The following is a 14,097-nucleotide window of genomic DNA, read 5'->3' on the forward strand; positions in this document are numbered from 1 at the left end:
TGTGCAGTTTTGGAGGAATGTGTGAGCACCCTTGTGCAAATATTTAGTGAGACTCCAGAGTCCACCTTAAATCCAGCCCCCCTGACACACTCCATTTGAAACCCCTCCTGCACAGCTAGAGCAGAGCGGAAGAAGCCTTAGGATTTTCAAAATAAAGCATCACCTATTCAATCACCTCAACTTTAATGTGTTTGGTAACTTATTTGCTTACTGTTCATTGTGGGTCCATGAATGTACCCTGTTGAGCTGTTTTTGCTTCTTCGCCCTCTGACTGAGCAGAGATATGGAAGAGAGAATGAACACACTGATCACCTGGTGATGATAATTTATAAGCAAGTGGGATGACTTTAGAAACAGCTCTGTGCACATCAGGTGTTTCATTATTTTATTATACATTTTAAAAATATGTACAAAATACTATAAAGTTTTGTTTTGAAATGATAAACTAAAATATTCCAAGTTATGTTATTTTGATACAGAAGGCAGACCTAATGGACGACACAAACACACACACACAAATAAGCTGAACTATTACATGACACAAAAACAGGTTTTAGAAAATTCATACAGATTTTAAAGAGCAGCAGAAATTCAATGTCACTTCTGGTATATGTGTGACCTTTATTGTGACACTTCAACACCCACCCACTGCCTCCTTTGTGGTAAACGTGTCCCAAAATAAAAATATTACACAAGTCATAGTAACTCCAGTCATTTTTTTTTTTAAACTTCAAACCACAGTTTACTGAATCACCGTCTAATTTTAAACAAACTTCAGCTGCTCATTTACTTGCATCCTCCATTCCTGGGAACAACCTCTCAATGCAGGATACATGACTCACTATAAATAAAGTCTTTTTTATTTTTAAATGTCTTTGTGGTGTATTGTGAGCTGGCTGGCAGGCAAGAAGGGTGCACAAATAGACAAGGTAATATAAGAACTTTGGGTGATTCCTGGATTTATAATGCTATGCATCAGACCTCAGAGTGACACTGCTGAGACTGTCAGACTGATGGGAAACAGCATTGGGGTCAAAAAAGAAAAAAGAAAAAAAAATGACTGGAGTTCTGCATCAAGCTGCATTTTAATAAAAGTTCTGACGGCTTCCTGTAGCTGTACTGCAAAGTTGAGCATCAGTTCATCCAGGGGCGCAAGCATTAATTGTTGTATTTAAGGTCTTAGCCGTGTTGTCGTCTTTAGGTTGGCAATAACCTCGGAGATCACGGAGGTTAAACATGCAGTACAACCTTCGTCTTGTTCCGTCTGACAGCCCTCATGGCTGAAGGCTTCCCGTGGGCTGCCGTGTGATACTGACAGAGCGTCTGTCAGTGGACCGGAGTCACTGCATACCAAACCACTGTTCCTGATCGGCCCACTGAGCCGCCTCACTGTCACTGCCCTCAAGATCGCCGTCCTCCCCGCTGCCTTCCATGTCGTCACCATCCAGCTCCACTGTGGCGTCTGTGGGGCTCTCCTCCTTCTCCATCTTCTGCATGCCTTCTAATGATTTCTGGTCATTGGGATCCAGGCTTAGGACAGAAAACCATACAGTGTTAAATTCATAAAAAATACTTACTAGATTTTATGACAGCATTTTCCCAGGATCAATAATCAGTGTTTACCTTAATGCTATACTGTACTGGTCCATGGCTTCTTGGTAATCATTGACCGCCACCAGGAAATCTCCCAGCATCCTGTGCAGGACACAGTCACTTTGATTGGCCAAGGCGTTCCGCAGGAGAGCGATCCCTTCTTCATATTTCTGTTCCCGGCCTTCAAACAAGAAAAAAAAAAAGCAAAAGCAACAATTTCATCTCATCTGTATGTGAAGCTTCTTTTTCCTCCCTTCAAGTCATTAAACTGTAGATTTATTTATCATTGGGGAAAGGAGGAAAACAGAAATACTTAAGAGTCTTTTTTGCTGTACGTACTGAGGAGTTCAGCCTTCTTGACCACAGCCTTGGTGTAGTCAGGTCTCTGGGCCAGTGCCTTGTCTAAAAGGGTTTTGGCTTTCTCCTGAGTCACTGGGTCTTCCAGACACACTGTGGCGAGGATGGTCAGAGTCTGTGCATTGGCTCCTAAAGTCTTATAGATGTTGTTAGCCATTCCCATAGCCTCACGAATCCCATTGGATGCCAGATAACAGTCAATTAAACCTGGAGTCATTAATACTTTGTTATTGCAAACGAAACAAAAACAATCTGAAGAGCCAAAAGAAAGAAAAAAAGCTAAAAGTAAGCCTACCTTCATAGCAGTCAAGGCGGCAGGGTGCCAAACGCATGGCCTCTCTGAAATGGATGATTGCTTCCTGAACTCGGCCCATGTTTCTCAGTGCTGCACCCTTCAGCAGCAGTGCCTGAACACTATTGCTGTTCAGCTGGATGGCCTTGGCTCCCAGGTAGAGAGCCCGGGAGTAACGCTTGCTATAAAAACTGTGACATCTGAACACCGCACATTGAAAAGTTTAATGATATAAAACACAGAAACTACATGAGAGAGATTTTGTCTGAGAAAAGTAAGACTACTCACCCAGAGATCACCCACGGTTCAGCGTGCTGATCAGATATATTAAATAATCGACCTCCCAAGACTTCAACATCCTCCAGGTGTCCCTCACGGGCCATCAGGTAGCCATAAACATCCATACCTGAAAAAGCAAACATGTTTCCAAATCTGTCTTTATTAAGGCTACTTAGACTTGTGTGACACACAGATTCTGATATTAAAACTGTCATCAACTACAAAATACATGTGTAAGTCAAAACGTTCTCTCCTGTAACACACCTTTGATGAGGTAAGGGTCCAACATCTGGGCTTGTTCAAATTTGAGAATTGCATTTTTCGTGTCACCTGCTCTGAAATAGACATCTGCCAGGCTCACCAGGAGGTCCACGTTGTCCCGCAAAAGTGATTTCTTTTCCAAAGAGCTGAGAGTGTTTCAGGGAGGAAGTTAAGACTGTCACAAAACACGGCTCGCAATATTCACTCACTGTGTACAAATCATTATTGCTTTGCTCACCAAATGGTATTAATAGCTCTCTGGTTATCCCCTGCATGTATGAAGGCGTACGCTTTGATCCAAACAGACAGCCAGTCAAGGTTGGGGATACTCTGGATCGCATCCATAGTCATGGAAGCCACCTCGGCTCCTTTGACTGACAGAGAAAGAAGACCTAAAGGAAAAACACATTTTTCAATTATTTAAAAGAGATGCTAAATCCAAGCAGAAGGGTTTTTTTGTTTGTTTGTTTTAAAGTGGCATGGACATAGGAGAGCACTGCAGGTACAAACATCTTAGCAGATGAAGTGCTGCTTATGGGATTACAGAGTCTACAGTGAACATGCGTACCAATGATTGCATCCAAGGCAAGAGGGCACTGTCTGAGGACCTCTTTGTAACTCGTCACAGCAGATCGCTCCTGTCCAGCTTTCCTGTACAGGTTAGCTAGCATCATGTTGATCTGAGGCAGGAAGGAATACAAAAGGTAATTACTACACCTTATACAAGTTACTGCACTTGAACTGGTTTCAAAAGGTTAAATAGAGCTTCATACAGTTCCATATCATATGAGCCCCATTTCAACAAAACTGGATGAATAACTTAGGAAAAGTGGAGATCTGAAAACTAGTATCCAACACTGCTTTGGGCCTAAATTTGCCAGAATTCAGGGGTCAGAATCAATGTAGGTAATTTCTGATTTCAATTAATGACTTCTGTTCTTATAACTGATACCCTAGCACAGAGGTTCCCAAAGTGTGGGGCCCAGTATGAAAAGGGAAAAAAAAAAAAAAAAGAATGCTTGGACACTGCTAGCATAATGGACAGGTTTTTTGACGGGAGATGAAGCGTCGCCAAATATGTTTCCAAACCAACTTCCTTCCATGCCAAAGACTAGAAAATATGGTGAAGCATATCTTCCCTTTGGCTTCACCTGCACAAGTGCCAAGGTAGGTCTCTGCGACAGAATTAGTTTTCCCTGTGTCGGGAGCACGCGCTGGGCTCTCCAAATCCCGGACAAACAGTATCCCACATTCTTGATTTTTAGTTCACAAACGCTTCTTGTAATGACTAACTACTCCTGAAATTTTGGAGATGTTAGCTCTTTATACAGTAAAGTTACAGTGGGATACAAATAATATCAGGCTGATCCCGCCGTAATTTGTTCCCCCACTTCAAATCACGGACAAACAGTATCCCACAGTTGTTTATGTTTCTGAACCCATTTTGCACAGAGAAGCACTTTTTGAAAAATGTATTGATAGCGCGAAGGTTTTTCTTGTAAAACAAAGGGGGGCCCAGCAAAAGAAGTTTGGGAACCACTGCCCTAGAATATCATGAAAACCAACCAACTAACAAATTTTAGCATCACTGAACCAATTTTCGTAAAGTTTGTTAAGATTTATTTCAGTCGTATTTTGACTGTAGACCAGTCTTTGACTTCAAACTGCAACTGTCACACCATTTCCAATTAACAGATTTCATACTCCTAGTTTTTACTTAGGTGATTTTACTTTAAAACAACTACTGCTGAATTGTTACAAAACCTGAACTTGTAGGTGCATTCATTATTTAGTTCTAAAGCAGCTATTTGAATTCACACAGTTACTAGTCTAATCAGTTACTATAAAAAATAAATACATAAAACTAAAGCATGAGGTAAACAGTGATTGACAGTCACTGTGTTAACAGACTGTACCTTCGGAGTCCTCTGTCTGGATGGTATCCCATCGAGCACTGCAATGGCGTCTTTATCCAGTTTCAGAATGGTGTAGCACTCAGCTATTTTGTACTTTACCTCAATCTCTGAAGGCAAACTCTGAAAGACAACATTCATTGTAGATGAACATTATTCTAACCAGTCATCCTGTTCTCTGGATATACATATGGTGCTGCAGGACATGTAAAAGCATCTTTACATTTAAAGCATTTTAAGCCTTAAATCACTGGAAGGATGAAAGGCTTAGATTTACATTGTGTGAAAGTAAAGTAAAAGAGATTTTAGTGTCGCAAAATTTTGTAAACATTATGTATAACAAAATTAAAAAAAAAAAAAAAAAAAAAAAAAAAAAAAAAAATCACAACTACAGGTAAAGTCACGACTCACATTACCAGAATTTTAGTGGCTGATGAGGATCTACATTACTCCTGTCAAACTTTATCTAATGTAGTTATTAAATGTTTCAGAAAGGCAACCTTTAATTACTACGGAAAAAGTCAAAAATTCGGGAGAGATGTTCAGCATCAGCAAACCTAATGTTCAATTCTGTGTCAAGTCAAGCCAAAGATTTCTATATCAAATTTTAAATAAAGAATAATAAAAACAACAACAACAACAACAGGTGACCAAAATGCTATTATAGATTTCAGTTTGTTTTTGATTACAGGAAATTGTCAAACACACCTGTGCCTGTATGTTAGAAGCAGCTCCACCAGTTGAAGTACGAACTTTTGATGTTTTGCTGAGCACCTTTTTCTGTTGCAGAGCCATGCTGTATTTGCAGGCAGCGTTGCGATACTCTTTGTCATGGAAGATGGCATCAGCATGGTAAACCAGCAGCTGGTACTTCTGAGCCGGCGAGAACAGCTCCCTTCCATTAAAAACACACCAACAATTAAGTGCTCAGACTGAGGAAAACCATTAAAACTGAATGACACACGAAGAAACATCAATGCAAAACTCATAAAAATTGTCCTACATAGCTACAGTTTTTAAGTCAGTCACTCTAAAGTGTCAAAAGTATGAATGGGTAAGACAACGACAAGTTTTCTAATACAATACTAGTTAAATTTCAAGCTATTTCATAGTAGCATTGTTAAGCGCATACGCTTGTAGATGCGACTATATCGTGAAGGAGTACACACACTGTACTGTATATAATTTAAATTGCACTCGCATTTAAACACTATCCAATAATGAGTGGATAATGAAACGCTTCGGTAGAAATAATAATGTTAGCTGATGTTGACTAGTTAGGTTGGTGCTATCGCTACCACTGGTGTGGAAAAGCAGTCTTCGGGAATTAGACGGTTCCCGCTCAGACACGACTTACGGATTGTTGTTGCTCATCGTCAGCAACAAACTACTCAAAATCCGGACATTAGAGTAAAGGCCTGCTGCAGCCATATCCCGCACATAATCTATTACATTCATTTTGGATTATTTGAAGGGCTCGCTGTAGGTTTCCGGCTCAGGTTAAAAGTTTGGGCTCTGGAACGGCTAATGTTAGCTAGCATCTGACGCATAAGACGTCCAACGGCTGACCTTCCTTCCGCATAGTGCTGCGTTTAAATGCTCTTCAAAAGCTCGTATATTTTCAAAACTTTGAAATAAAAACCTGCCTGTGAAATCTTTGATGTTGAGTAAAATAAGTATTTTATCGACTTTACTTTTATCTTAGGGACGTTAGATGAGAAGTTACATTTTACGAAATATTTTACAGACCAAGGCGTCTTTATTTAATTATTCTAAATTTATCGAATCGCACATGTCGCGATACCTTTGAATGCATCATGTTTGTTTTTGCTGCAGCAGTTTTTAAAATAGTTGGAAATTTTTGTTTCAACTATTGACTTAAACAGTCGTGTTTTATCAAATCACGCTATTTCAAAATTCTGTAATAAAAGTGTATGATATAATTATAATATATTAAAACAGTTTACATTATCGCTAATCTAATATTAAAATATGAGTCAAAAACTCAGGCTTCAGACTACCCTATATGCTAATTTTGAGATAGTGGATGAAATATAATGAAGGTAGCAGTGAGCCCCACTATAATACAAATAAAGATTATTTTGAACTCTTAATGGAGCTGGAAACAAGTATAACAGGTCCTCTTTAATGCACAAGATCAGCTGATACTAGGTTTGGGGGCCCATATGGTGATACACATATTTAGTAAGGATTGTGAGCTTAATATATCATCAGATTTTTTTTAGATGTGTACACATGGTAGCTTATTAACTTTCCAGTAGTGGATTTCAAAATATTATTTGAAATCCACACATATGGTTTTCATATGTGCCTGTTTTCAGTGAAATCAAGTTTAATAGCAGGAAATCCATCTCTGCCATCTTTTTCTAGTAACCTATATTGACAACAGCATAATAAAACTGAAAATTTTGTTTTTGGTGTGCTACCCCAATATTTTAGTGGTCCCCATATGGCTACCCTTTTAAAAATATTCTGAAGTGCCCCTGCTTAAGAGTTGTCTATAAAGATACGACTTGAATAAGCATTGTTACTTGGGTGAACTCAGGTAAACTGGGACACCTTTGGTGTTGTGTTGAGGTGATGTTTTACATTATAATTGTTCAGGCACTGCACTTGTTTGTGTGATCACGTGTTGAGTATAAAAAGGGCAAGTGAAAGGACAACATGAAACAGAGATAACTGGGTGAATTTTAAGATAATTTTAATTGAACATAACAATGTAACGTTGCATTTCAGTTGCATTAAACTGCCAAATGTTACTTGCTGAAAGATGCTCATACCTAATTTTGCTGACTTAATCCAGGCAATGAGCCGCCACTACGTCTAAATGATGCTCATGAAAAAAAAAAGTTTGCACATCGGTTCCCCCAACCAATATTTAGGTTGGACTGAGACTGCCAAAACCACAACCTAATAGACTTCAGTAAGGCTACAAACCACACAACAATAACGATAATAAACTGTACAATAAACAACAATCAATCAGTGTAAATAATCACAAAAAGGTGTCTGTGGCTATTTGAAAAGAGAAAACACTCACTAACAATCATAGTCTCCCTGAGAACTGACATCAGATGGGGAATCCAAATGGTGATTTGGTCGGGGGTGGGGTTGGTACACATTTATGAGCCAGTGGACACTCTTTCAATGATGAGGATGTACACATCCTGGACAGGGAGGAACACTTGAGCGGAAGTCAAGAAGGCCATTTACGTGAAAAGAGAAAGACCATCTCTGAACTGAGGAGGGGGCCTAAAGGGTACTTTCACCATCTTACAATGCTGTGATTGCAGCCATTCCCCAACTCTCTGCGAATGGTACTTATGGCTATTAATCAATGGGCTTCAATCAATGGTCATGACAATTTGCATATTAATGATCAAGGAATTGACCTCACAGCCCATTGTTCATTCCGTGGGCTGGTTTCAGTCATTGTGCAACTGTAGTGTTTATAAGGTTCGGGAATCCTGCAGTCAACTGAGACAGAAGAAGTGGATGGATGACGAAACGTTTCTCCCACTGAAAACGCTAAGTCCAGATGAACAGAATCGACCTTCTGCGACATTTACCAGTCTCATTACGCTACAGTCTTATTGAATCAACTCTACACATCTCTCCACGAACGCATTGGCGAATTTTGAATTTTGATTTCGCTGCAGTACAAGACTGATACAGTTTTCCAGTTTGTTGCTTGTTGATTTGTCTTGATCAAATGTTGCTTTGAAGCCACGCATAAACACAGTCGACCGCAGGCGCGCATGCGTACAGCTCAGGCTTGTGTCAAAACACAGAGGGAAATCAGCAGCAGGCACGGGCAGTACTAAGATCTTAGCTCGGTTTGTTCGGGTTTAGCTCTTCTCTTCGTAAAGTGTTTGTCTACACGGAGTGCTTTTTTTCAACTGCGCGGGCATACCATGACCGAACAATCAGCATTGCTTCTTCGAAAACAACTGGCAGGTAATAATAATGTAAAACTAAGCAAATAGAGCCGACATAAAGGCTCTATACCTTAGCAGCTAACGTTAGCTTTTTTGTGGCTTGGCAAAGCTGTGTTTACGCAATAGAAGTAAGCTCAGAAAGGTAGCCGAACAGCATAATGGGTTCCTTTATCAGTCTAGCTGAGTGTGTGGCTAAGCAGCTTTGAATAGCTTACCTGTGTTGTGAATAAATACATAATTTTGAAGTATACTGAGCTCAAAAACACCTCAAACAACACATTGCAGGACCAGTCTAGCTAGCATTTGCTAGCAAGTTGGGCATTAGTTAGCTAACGGAACAAAGGAATAATCAACCAGACACTCATCTGCTCTAAACACTTTAGCATTGTTAATGGTAGCGCTGTGCACCGCAAGGATTTCATAGATCTATATACCAATACATTAGTAACCGCTTGATTGAAATTACAAATCCATAATATAGCCATTTAAGATACAATCTAACGTTTCTGATATCAAATATGGCCCAGAGTCTAACGCGGGAGGCAATCTATATTAGTATTCAAGCCCTCAATGCTGAAACTCTTATCGTTCTCCTTTTGAAGTCTTTGCAGAGACATAGTTGATTTTATTGCTGTTGTGCCCTGTAAATGACACATGGATCTCACGAGTCTTTAAAACCCGTGGTATAAAGTTTGGTTTGCAGCTGCGTGACTGTCCAGTTCCTTCAGTTCTCATCTTTTAAAAGTAAACCAATACCTCAGTCAACACTTTGCTATATGAGGTGCAGCTTTTCATTTAATGACTTTAATGCTGTAATTCAATTATAATTTACCCGATAGGATAGGGTAAAAGAACTTAATGCAGCATTCAAGATCAGGTGATGAAATCTGTCGTGGATCACTAAAAAACAACATCGTGCAGTCTTAATCATGTAAATTATATTAATTCAGTGTTAATACACTGCAGTCAAACTGGTCCATTTAGCTAATTTTGTGAGTTCAGTTTCAGCACATGACAAACACAAGTGCTATGTATGTTTGTATATAGCATGCCGTATTAACATGACAGCATCCAGTTACACAAGTGATTTGGGATTTTGCACCAGCTGACCATCACATACAAATATTAGTTACTCTGTGTGTGGGGAATGAATCATTGACAGTGTTTGATGCAGTTTTTCTTTTCAAGTCAGTGATTCATATCAGCAATCTTCATTATTTTTGGACATCACGATTAGATTCTGTAAACAGGTTGTTCAAATGAAAATTTATGGATTTTCAGTTTTTGCTCAACTGCGAAGTAAAGGTTCATCTATTGTCTTCCCATAGTTCCCATGTTTGTATTCATTTTATTTATTTAGCCATATTAGGGCCATATTATCACCTCTCAATGACATAACACAGAGCTAAGAGTTATTAAACCCCCCCCCCCCCCCCCCCCCAAAAAAAAAGCCAAAGACAACTGTCTGAAACGGAGCATTTAAATCAGTGTGAACCCTTGTACATATGCTGACATAATTTGGTCATCTTTATTATGAATATATATTATATATGACATCAAATGAGGAAAACCACAGGTCAGTGGTCAAGTAATTATTCCTGTTATATTTTTCGAAGACTTCATCAAGTCCTTTCTGTGGGCTGTATGTGTTGTTGGTGCATTGTATTGTAGATTTTCTGTGGACGTCCACGCTGTTACAAAAAATTGGCAGGACTCTAGCATGCTTACAGACACAAAGTATAATTAAGTCTTTAAAATGAATGGATGTGGAAAGTAATTTTTCTGTTTCTTCAGTCCTTAGCAACAGACTGCTCCCATGGAACCAGAGTGTAAGATTGATCTATTTCCTATAAGACCAAGGTTAAAAGAGTGCTTCAAGCACATGCCATATTGAAAAACTGAGATATTCATCGTGATGCCTTGTGTGGGTCGGTTTCTCAGTGGCTCGGGAAAATTCAGTTAGCTCAGTTGAGTGTATATAGTACTTGTTGCTGATTCATTTTTAGTCACCTGCTCTTTGTGAATTCACAGATGTCAGATACTTCCCACAGTGAAGTGTGTCAGCATCAGTAAACAAAACATGGGTAAAGAGCTTGCGGTTTACATGATATCCACCAAATCAGTGTCTGGGACTCCAACACAGATTTATTTTCCTCTGAAATTATGTGCCATGAGTTTGTCATAATAGTTTATTTCTGCTGGGTTTTATTTACTCAAGTTTGTTGACCTAAGTGAAAAACCAGAGCTTGGTTACCTTGTCAGCTGCATCATGTCAGCTTATGTTTTCTATTAAGCTGCTACCGCTTTTTTACCCCCAGTCTCTTTTACTTGTGTACTGTTGATGTCAGCTTAACTGATTGTTATGATACCAAAATTCTGAATATCCAGAGATACTTTTATAACACGTAGTAAGAGTAGGGGTCTGTCAACAAAATATGTTAACACCGTGGATGTTGACTTCTCTTCTATTTCTAGTGATAGGCCTTTCTGTACTACAGTTCTGTTTTCACTTTGCTACTGAATAAAATACACGTTGTGCCTCTGTTTTTCCCAGAGCTCAATAAGAACCCCGTGGAGGGCTTTTCAGCTGGTCTGATAGATGATGATGACATATATAAATGGGAAGTTGTGATCATTGGTCCACAAGATACCCTTTTGTAAGTAAGGTCTTTGGTTGACATATTCAGAAACACAAAGGATGATTTAATTCAGTCATTTGACAAGTGTTTGTCCTTTTTCCCCCTGTATTTCTCACTGCAGTGAAGGAGGGTTTTTCAAAGCATACCTAACCTTTCCCTATGATTATCCACTACGGCCGCCGAAGATGAGGTTCATAACTGAAATCTGGCACCCAAACGGTAAACCCACTTCTTACCCTTTGATCCTTTTACTCACATAGTCTTCTTTGCCATCACTTGATCCCTGCATATAAATAGATTTATAAACTCTCTTTTACTGAACAGATCCGTGCGACTGACTTGAAAGTGTAATCAAAAAATGTGTGAAATTCGTCTCCACAGTTGCAAAGAACGGCGATGTTTGCATCTCAATTCTGCATGAGCCAGGAGAAGATAAGTTTGGTTATGAAAAGCCCGAAGAACGCTGGCTTCCGATCCACACGGTAGAGACAATCATGATTAGTGTTATCTCCATGCTCGCAGACCCCAACAGCGACTCACCAGCTAATGTGGATGCTGCGGTGAGTTATTTATGTCATTCTTCAAATGCTGGAAGTCCCACCTTTTTATTTGAGCAGCTTAGGTAATTTGAGAAAGTGTGAGTAAAAGAATCTGGTTCTCCTTTCCTACAGAAAGAGTGGAGGGAGGACCCTAATGGAGAATTTAAGAGGAAGGTGGCTCGCTGTGTAAGAAAAAGTCAAGAGATGGCATACGATTAGGAGTCAGCTGTAAATTCCAGGGTAAGCAAACTGACCTGCTGAGTAAGATTTGCATGGAATACCTTGCTTCTGTAAGTAATAACTTCATTCTTTATTGCAGTTAAAGGAAATGCCTTCAGAGGGAAAGATTCAGCAAAAGGCTTTTGCACCCCTTGTTTTGCCAGTCAAAGGAGTTGGTTGGCTTCAACCACGTTTTTGTGAACGGTTGTCATTTTCCGCCAGACGAACCAATTTGAGAAACCTACCAGCAAAATTATCCTGTTTCTTACCTGGAATTGTATATTTAATTTAATTTATTTTGAGAAAAAATAATGATGTAAAATATGTCACTACTGTAAATTAACTTCCTTTTTTTATCTGCTGCTGAACAGTTTCTACTTTATACCAGGTTTCTTATGCAATTTAGTGGTCAAGATTGTGTAAAACAAAATGAAAGCCTGTTGTCATTAGGTCATCACTTGTCCTCCCTGCTTCATACTGAGATAGATTAACGACAGCCCAACATCAGCTCTGTCCGTAGATGCGATTATTTTGTCATTGAATCACCGTTGCCTTTCGTCGGCTTCACAGTTCGCCCCGTCTCGTTCAGAGGGACAGGTTGAGAACTTTTTATGGTATTCACATTTTCTGAGAAAAAGCCTTCTGTTAGCATTTTCTTCAAGTGTCAGTACATGTAAGAGTTTCAAAACCATGACTCTCAACCTGCATGATCCCCTCAAACAGCTCTGTTATGTATCGTTTTAAGCTATGGATGCAAATGGAACGGCTTACGCAGCACCTTGAGAGTTATTGTTTTATTATTTTTAGACTCAGACAAGCATAGCTAATGGTAACAGGAGGTTGGTGCCAACTTCTCAGGATCAAACTTTAGTGGGATCTCGATTAGCAATCAGTAAGATAAACTTAATGCTCCGCCGTCAACAAAGAAGTCTGATAATGATCACTTAGTTGAAGTTATTGAAAATCACGGACAAGCAAATCCAGACTGTGAAAATAGCCTAAGCTGTGATTATTCTGCATGTGGACTGATTAACTGGCATCTGCGCTTACCTCAATTTAAACGGATAGCATATTTGACCAGGTTTATGGTTGAGTTCTTAATCTGTTGGGGAATACGGGGGATTTTAAAGGCTCCTTAGTAGAGTTAGGCTAGTTATTCTTACCTTGTTTTGTCGTGGCACATTTGGCTTCCAATTAGTGCTTCATATTCACTCGCGGGCTTAGACTCTTCAGGACTTTGGCTAGTTTGTGGGATAGTGCTCTTCTGTGAACATCTTGAGTTCTGATCGGTACATACTTCATTAGAATTTATCACCTTCACTCGATTACTAAATCTGGGTTGTGATCCTTCACAGAGACTTAACTCGCCGCTTAGTAAAGTGTAAGCAAGTGGGGGCTGAAGGCGATCCCCCATTTAGGCTTTATTTTAAAAAAACACTAAAAGGTTGTGTTTGGGTGGAGTCTGGAAACCACTGGCTTTTGTTCACCTCATTGATGATGTTGTTGCTGAATATTAAGCCATGATGACGTGAACTCTGTATAACGTATTGATCTGTGACTGACACTGAAACATAGCTATAACCATCTTTTGGCGCATGCAATCAGGTTTGAGGGAGTTGGGGTGAGTTTCAGTAGGATACCATTGGTAGTGCATTCTGGGTGAATGTGATGTGTACAGTTGGTAGATTTCTGTAGACTTGATTATCACATAACTGCTGTTGACATTACCTTTTAAAGTCAGAATTTTCTAACCTACCATGACCTCCTCTGACCGGTGTTCACTGTATTTGCACAGATTCGGTGCGTTTGAAATGTCATTAAGCAATACGCTCTGAAAATGGTGTGTCCAGGTAATCCACCCTAACGCCATTCTTTTTGTTTTTGTTTATTTTTTTGTTTGTTTTTCATTTTTGTTGTTGTTTTTTTCCCCATTTTGTGTCAATGCAATGTATATTGGACATGATGCTCAATAAAGTGTGTAAACAGAGTGCTTTGTAATGTTGTGTTTTACATTTTTCATGAGGACACACTCTGGGTTCAAGTATA

General features: G+C 39.4%; 2 protein-coding genes across 2 annotated transcripts; one reads left to right on the top strand and one right to left on the bottom strand.

Annotated features, from left to right (window-relative positions):
• Positions 1–368: 368 nt before the first annotated feature.
• On the bottom strand, positions 369–6,268 carry anapc7 (anaphase promoting complex subunit 7). The gene is made up of 11 exons (XM_026186105.2): positions 6,053–6,268; positions 5,404–5,590; positions 4,699–4,818; positions 3,351–3,462; positions 3,021–3,174; positions 2,786–2,928; positions 2,531–2,648; positions 2,246–2,442; positions 1,933–2,157; positions 1,624–1,774; positions 369–1,530 (listed from the first exon to the last, which is right to left on the bottom strand). Exons 1-11 carry the CDS (start codon positions 6,151–6,153, stop codon positions 1,341–1,343), a joined length of 1,698 nt encoding a protein of 565 aa, XP_026041890.1. The 5' UTR covers positions 6,154–6,268; the 3' UTR covers positions 369–1,340.
• Positions 6,269–8,477: 2,209 nt separating this feature from the next.
• On the top strand, positions 8,478–14,038 carry LOC113033828 (ubiquitin-conjugating enzyme E2 G1-like). Its single transcript, XM_026187961.2, has 6 exons — positions 8,478–8,673; positions 11,209–11,311; positions 11,415–11,512; positions 11,675–11,853; positions 11,965–12,072; positions 12,152–14,038. Exons 1-5 carry the CDS (start codon positions 8,631–8,633, stop codon positions 12,049–12,051), a joined length of 510 nt encoding a protein of 169 aa, XP_026043746.1. The 5' UTR covers positions 8,478–8,630; the 3' UTR covers positions 12,052–12,072; positions 12,152–14,038.
• The last annotated feature ends 59 nt before the right edge of the window (positions 14,039–14,097 follow it).

The sequence above is a fragment of the Astatotilapia calliptera genome, chromosome 12, assembly GCF_964374335.1.
Source record: "Astatotilapia calliptera chromosome 12, fAstCal68.1, whole genome shotgun sequence".
Taxonomy (NCBI): Eukaryota; Metazoa; Chordata; class Actinopteri; order Cichliformes; family Cichlidae; genus Astatotilapia; species Astatotilapia calliptera.